Source organism: Melanostigma gelatinosum, assembly GCF_949748355.1.
Source record: "Melanostigma gelatinosum genome assembly, chromosome: 11".
Taxonomy (NCBI): Eukaryota; Metazoa; Chordata; class Actinopteri; order Perciformes; family Zoarcidae; genus Melanostigma; species Melanostigma gelatinosum.
The window spans coordinates 4821013-4828428 of record NC_136644.1 but is presented as its reverse complement, the minus strand read 5'-3'; the positions used below and the strand labels follow the sequence as shown (position 1 = coordinate 4828428).

Genomic DNA, 7416 nt, shown 5'->3' with positions numbered 1-7416 from the left:
GATGGGAAATTCTATTCCTAGCGCCGACGATGATACCACATCTCGGCCCTTGTAACAAAACAAAAAAATGGTCTCACCCCGGGCCAATCGATGAGCTGAAGTTGGTTATTACTGCGACTGTGTACTGTTACTCACTTGAAGAAAGTACATTCTTTACAAGCATAAAGAGAGCAGGTGTAATTACCTCTCATCTCTTACACAGCGGCGATACGCATTACTGTTTTGCTGACAGTAGTCCTTCTTATTAAAGTAACTCTCTACAGAAAATAGGAAGGCGTTCTTTGCAACCTTTGAGTCCCTTCCATTGCCTGCATGTCGTGTCAGATTCCAACACGCGATTCAACAAGCCAGCAGCCATCTTGACTGTAATTATATTCAGTATATTGCTGATTACAAGATCAGCTTGTGTTCTGGTAAGATCAGCGTGCACACAACGGTTCGGTCTCCCAACGATACGAAGCAAAAAATAGACAAGAATGGGAAGTCTAAGAGGGAATCTTTTTATTACACTCGTCAAAACTGGTCTATGTGCGGCACCATTCCGCTGTCTGCCCACGCATAGAAGGGTTACATAAATGGTTTCAATGCTGCAGCCCACTCACTGTTTCAGCGGGCAGTCCACCAGTGAAAGAATTACAAATGTATGTAATCTCTAAATGACCTTAGCTTCTCACAGCCAGCAAAGAAAAAGTTGCAGCGCTCGCAGCCGGCCTCCTGTAAACTCGCTTCACGTAATGCTATTTCACATTAGTGGTTTAAGATCCTTGCAAGTGTGGGGAGAAAGTGAATGTTTATTCAATACAGCAAGAAGTGAACTGTGTGAGACTGAACGCAGAGCTCTTCTTTAACACTCACATTTTAGGTCTCATGTTGGTCAATTTTGACGATTTGTCTTTGAATAATAACTCATCCAAGAGGCTTTAGAGACACACAACGATCACTTTTTAGATACATACAAAATAAAATACACACACACACACACACACACACACCAGAGTCCAAAGGGTGTAAACATGCAGTCTATGAGAGAAAAGCCCAAGACCTGCGTTACCTGATTGGATTGATTCCATATGTGTATACTATAAATCTACACATGAATATTTTAGCCTTATTAATTTAAAACTGGTCGCACCGTGAATCTGAGTCCGACTGAGCTCCAGCAGCAATTTACCAGCTGAGGATTAGCATCTTTATGTTCGAAAGCTGCATTTATGTGACCTGGGAAGATTGAATTAGTTGAGATTTTACACGTAGTTAAGAAGCTTTCCGACTAAGTAATGAATAAACTTTAGCTCTCTGCCGCCGTGTTCAAGTGTCACCACGTAAACCATCTCCCTGACCTGCTGCTTCACTTCCCGTCCTCTCAACACCCACTCTGCTCTCTGTGTGTTTGACTTCAGGTGTCTCTGCCGTCACCTGCGACACACTTTTTATAAATAATATGCAATACAACGGATTAAAAACAGCAGAGCACAGTCACAGGTATATATAGCCACACAGAATATTCAAATCACCAAAAAGGGGACCATAAAAAAAAAAGACAAAAATACAGAGACATGCCATACACGTTTATTTTCCAGTGTAAGAAAGAATAATTTATTTTCTATTCAACTAGTAGAGTTTATGATAGGAGTCGATAAAAAACAACACACAAAAAAAGAAACTCCACCATGCACTCTAGACTCAATATTGACGCCTCCTCCTCCTCCTCCTCCTCTTCAAGTATCTCGTCGACTCCTCTTCTTCTAACCCATCGCTTCTCGGCCATCCGCTGACCTCCTCTTCTGTCTGTTCTGTCACTTAATAAGGAAGCTGAGAGACAGAGGAGGATTACAGGGAGTGAGGAGGACAGCAGAGAAACAAGGAAGACGATAGGGAGAGAAGACACAAAGGGATGAAAACAATAGCAGGTTTTTAGTCGTGGCTTGTGTTGCACAACACCTTTTTAGCAGAGGCTGCAACAAAGTGAAAACCATGAGGCTGTTGGTGAATTTCTTGGTAGATACTGAAGGTTCAAACTGTTCCTGGAGGCATTTAATCAGGCAAAAGAGCTCAAAAGCGCGCTGAAGACACTGATACGGACAGATTTTTTTTTCTTGTTTATTTTATTGTTGCTGAACAGAAATGTTTCTATGTCTCGCATAAAACAACCAACACCACACTGGCCTGATTTGTAGTCATTAAAAATGCATCAAACGGTTCCTCTCAAGCTGTATTCTCATTATAGGAGCCATCCACAACTTTACTGCTCTACAAATCTGTCTTCTGTATAGTTGAATTGATTAATGAGCAGCAGGAATCACAGCCGGTAGAATTAGGAAAACATTCAGTTAATGTGCACCTGTGACATAAAGCATGACCAGTTTTATACCACACCTGAACGTTCCATCAAAGGGCACGAGACAGCAATCACCGGACGTTAAGCCCCTCCACTGAGCTGGCACAATGCCCCCCCCTCAAAGCCCCCCCCCCCCCCCCCCCATAAATGATCTGCCCCGGTGAAGTGCCCCCGACAACACGAATCCCCTCCAGCTGCAGAGGCGACTTCCTGCAACTGGAGGTTGTTCTTGCGTTTGTGCTGTAATATCCCACGGCTGCACCAGAAGCGATGAATTGGACCTCAGACTCTGAGGAGTGGTTTCTGTCACACATTAAATCTTTTTTATTTTTTTTATGGAGTGGCGACCTTTAGCTCAAAGTGGGACCAAATTGCTGCTGTTCTGGCTCGCTCAGCTGAAACACATTGGCTGTGTGATGCCCTGCAGAGAAACACCCATGATAGTTCCATGAGTTCTAGTAATCAGGCTAAAGAAGAGAAGACACGTGAATGTATGTATCGAGCGCACCGCAACAACACCAGACTGAAGGTTCTTAGCTGGCGGATTGGTCTTCGGAGGAGGAACCTCGGCGCTGTGGCCTGTACATTTTTGAAGGGAGTGTTTCCAATCGAACAGCTGTCTGAGGATCGATGCAATAATGGGAATGGATGGATCCGCTTTTGGCCTGGATTATTTTTTTTTCACCGTGTCTGCAATAACTTTGTAGCGATTTTACGTAAACTTTCAGTGATTTTTAAGATTCATTGTATATCGTGTTTGAATAACTGTTGAGTAAGTTGGATGAAACTTGTGCGCGAGCATCTGTCCAGCATGCTACTGTACAGTTGCTATAGTTACCTGTAGGGGTATCCATGGTACTTGGACCTGAAGATGGAGAGCAGGAAGCTGAAGAAAAACACCACCAGGCCAAGGCCAACCAGGCAGATGACTGGAAAGACACACACACACACACACACACACACACACACACACACACACACACACACACACACACACGTAAGCACCGACACAGGCCTACATACACACAGCCAAATGATGAAAACATTTATATTTGACATTTGCTATAATGCTGACAGAAGGGACGTCTCAAACATTACCCGGGGCTCTTTATCAGGACACAACCTTATTAAATATTTACTTTATTTAAACAATCCATTACATGTATGTGCCACTGCCTCGTTCTCATCATCAACCCTGCTGTGCTGCAGGAAATTGTGTTTGCAACTAGTATCATCTTATTTCCTCAGTGGCTATGCTGAAGTGAAATATACATAAGCATGATCTTTAATCTGCAGGGGAATTGTGAGTGTGTGTGTGTCGGTGCATGAGTGTGTGTGTGTGTGCACACACACCCTCATGTAGCGGCTAATCCTTGAGAGGGACTGTGTTAAATTAAACTGTCACCACCGACTGATATTGTTAATCAGGGATTAGGATGAGGACCTCTCCTGGAGACTAAATAGTGAGATATGTGCCGGTTCTCGCTCTGTGTCTGTGTGTGTGTGTGTGTGTGTGTGTGTGTGTGTGTGTGTGTGTGTGTGTGTGTGTGTGTGTGTAAGGATGAGAGAGAGCAAAAAGCTTCAGAACAAAAGATTTGGCTTGGAAGTGTATCACAGATTCTCAGTTTAACTTTGTGTGTATGGGCCGTCATTCATATTTGGGGCTACAATGGTTTACGTCGTCTGTGTGTGTGTGTGTGTGTGTGTTGTCCTGTGACCTGTTTTGGATGTGTGTATGAGACTACATTTGCTCTCCCTGCTCAGTGTCAGTTCCAACATGACTGTTCTACTTTCTTCCTTTCACTTTATAGACAAATCATACATTTACAATCCCACATAGGAATCATTGCACACACACACACACACACCTCAGCGGCTGTATTGTGTTTGAGAGAGGGGCAGCAATTGACATAACATTCAAGTCCTAATGCATCTACAACCGGCACACACACACTTACACTCTCAAATACACAGGAGGCCCACTTAGCAATCAGCGTGTGTGTGTGTGTGCTTTATTTTCCTTCTATTCTTGTGAGGATCAAAGGGCATCAGCCAAGAGGGTAAATTGCTAAAAGCATTTTTTGCCATTTTTGACTTTGAATTGAAAATGTTGATAGGTGAGAGGACAGATCTGGGGTTCAATACAGGTTACACTGATGACTTATTCAAGACAACGTCCTGAAAACTATTGTATCACCAACCTGTGTGTGTATGTGAGACATTGACCGAGTGACTTGATTGAGACCACTGCATGTGTCAGAGTGCGTCTCCAGGGAGAGCCCCTATGGCCCCGCGCTCCCCGAGCTGCCACATCTACATACGTGCCTGCGAGGACGTGAGCGACAGGACGTCTGTGTGTCTTCAGTAAGCGTAGCGGGATGTATTTCCCATAGCTCATCAGTTATGACTGAGAGGTATCTTAGTATGCTTCCGTGGATAATGACACAGACACACACACACACGCGCACGCTAAGCACGCTAAGCACGCTAATGAAAGTGATTTATGACATTGGCCAAATGACAAGTTGTTTAAGCCCAATGATTTCCCTCAGTGACAAAGGTGGTAATCCGTCTTGTGACTCAATTCAAATCATGATATATTGGCACGGTAGAAATGAACGTACCTTTCCCCAGCACGGGGGAGCCAATAAACATATTAAGTTAAGCCTAGCTCATTAGGAGGACACATATGAGCAGATATTAGGACGCTAAATGGCTCTTCAGTTCATTCTGTGGTTAGCAACTGGCTTCAAGAGACATGAACTGACTCAGCCTCTGGTTACGACCACCCACAATTATCTTTTATGCTAAACTGCGACAGAAAAGCCGGCTGCTTCTTTTGTTTGGATTATTAATGTCCACACTACCCAATTACAAGTGAACCAGGGCTTGTAGATTCATGTTTTAATGGACTCAAGTTCCTGGTAACATGTCTCTTTAATGTTCCAACCAGACAAACAAACACACGAGTATCACACATACTGCACATTGAAGTGAGGCACATCTACATGTGCAGGCTGTGAAAACTGATTTCCCCCCTTTAGCTCGCTCTATTAAAGACACTTTTACTTAATACAGCTTGAATGCCTCATAATGTACCTCAATGCAACCTCCGGACATTAGCGGTACTGTATAGAAACGAGTACCATCACATTTTTGACATCGACTTGGTACCAAAGCATCAGCTCTCTTGACACCCCCTGTTTTACGTTGCCTTGACATTTGGTACTAACTTTTGTGCTACGCAGCACGTTGGCATTTCACCCGGCAGATATGGTAGATATTGAGCTGTGGCCTTGCTTTAAAGTAGCATCTACTGCATTGTGTTCCTTCACAGACCCATCTCCCCTTTCCCCCCCCCCCCGACTCTTTAATTCATCCTTCCCGTTCCGTCCTCTCCCTCCTTGATATTTCGCTCCTATTCCCTTTCACCTTCCTTCCGTCTATCACCCTCTTCCACTGATATTGCATATGTCGTGATTTTGTAACTCCATTGACTAGTCCAGTAACTCCCTTGGCTGAGAAGCCGCGTGTGCGCTGTGATTTCTTGGACAGATGCCCGTGGAAGCAGCAGATAACTTCTTGTCTGGATGTCGCGTGTGCTTTACGTAACCGCTTTCTGTTGGCATCAGTATGCATGTGCTGCGGTAAAATATGATCTGCGTGATGTCTTCGCTTCAGTTTATTTAAAGTAGCAGGTGGAAATTGCACAAACACAAGAGGTGAATAAATCAAAGTAGTTGATACAATAAGAAAAATACTGCCGATAAAAAGAGAAGGGAAGGACGGGGCAAGAGGCAGATGGAGACGGAGGATAATTGGATGAAAAGGGAAAAGGAGAGAGAGAGACCTGTTGGAAACGATTGAGCTGACAAGAGAGTTGATAAACGAGTCGTCTTCGATGTACACGTGATATGTCACCCTAACACAGGTGACAATCAGTCAGTGTGAGGAGGTATGGAAGTGTTCCTTTCTTTTTTTTTGGCCCGATACTGAGAAACAAGTCTTGAGGTAGTTATAAAGTCATTATCATTTTAATTGCCAAGCTTTAACATCTCAAGGAGAACTCATGGGTAAAGTAGAACAAAAAGTTATTAATCTTGCCTTCAGATTTTTTTTTTTGTGCGCACGCATAAATTTGCGGCCTCACAGAGGCATTGAAAGGCTTCTGGAGTTCCTCTTTTCATCACACCCAGTCTAATTAAAATCCAATTGTGTGTAACAGTGTCTCTGTGTTTGAGGTAATTATCATTACGGGCCATCTAATATCTAACTCCCCTCTTCATAATCTAGAGATTATGCAGAATCTATGCTTGGGCAGCAAAGGAAAACGGTTGAAAGCATGAATGCCATTAGTGTGGTAAAGTGGCCTATTTCTAACAATGAACTGGGTTGCATGCTCAGCACTCAGGGTTGCCTGTAAATGGCAGCGCATGTCGACGGTCCCACATGAAGTATTTTAAAGTCATGACACTTAACAGTTTCAGAAATATCTGCTCTTTAATTGTGCATGAACACAAGTGGGATTTTAAGGCATTTAACGAGACCTTTACAAAAGTGCATTTGACTTCAGGTAATGTGGTCATCCAGGGATGTATCAGCCACATTGATCATATACTGTATATATATATGTATCTTCCACCTGCTCTGGCATGTGTGGTATGTGGACTCAGAAGAGCTGATCTGCTGCCTCTACTCTGGTGGTCCTCCACCTGCTGAGATGATTCGTATTTAGTATATTCATTCCAGAGTAATGTGTGGTAACAGTCACACAAATCACTTTTTCCTGGTTGAGCTGAAGCGCAGCCTTGGTAAATGTTTTAGAATCTCTTTCCTTTAATAAGAAGAACACTATTTAAATGTGAGGTATGACTAAAATGTGACTCACTTAGGTGCAGAAATATTTCCTTGGTTTTTTTTTTCATATCTGCATGGAATATTGTGGCCTATTTCGAAATTCAACAGGCAGGTGCAACACTTTTTTTTGTTGTTGTTAATTATTATTTGTATCAGTGCCTTGAAGAAATGTAGCATTCTTATCTGATATCTATTTTGAATGGCCTTTAATAGGCTTGGTT

At 43.1% G+C, this 7416-nt stretch overlaps 1 protein-coding gene across 1 annotated transcript in view; it reads right to left on the bottom strand.

Moving 5' to 3' along the window:
- Nucleotides 1–500: 500 nt before the first annotated feature.
- The window catches only part of LOC306784210 (dolichyl-diphosphooligosaccharide--protein glycosyltransferase subunit TUSC3-like), a 49586-nt gene continuing 42670 nt past the window's right edge, over nucleotides 501–7416 (bottom strand). Inside the window, exons 9-10 of the mRNA XM_079278081.1 lie at nucleotides 3177–3267; nucleotides 501–1812 (exon numbers count right to left, since the gene is read on the bottom strand). Of these exons, the coding sequence (XP_079134207.1) occupies nucleotides 1797–1812; nucleotides 3177–3267 (107 nt within the window). The 3' untranslated portion in view covers nucleotides 501–1796. The remainder of the gene's footprint in view (nucleotides 1813–3176; nucleotides 3268–7416) is intronic.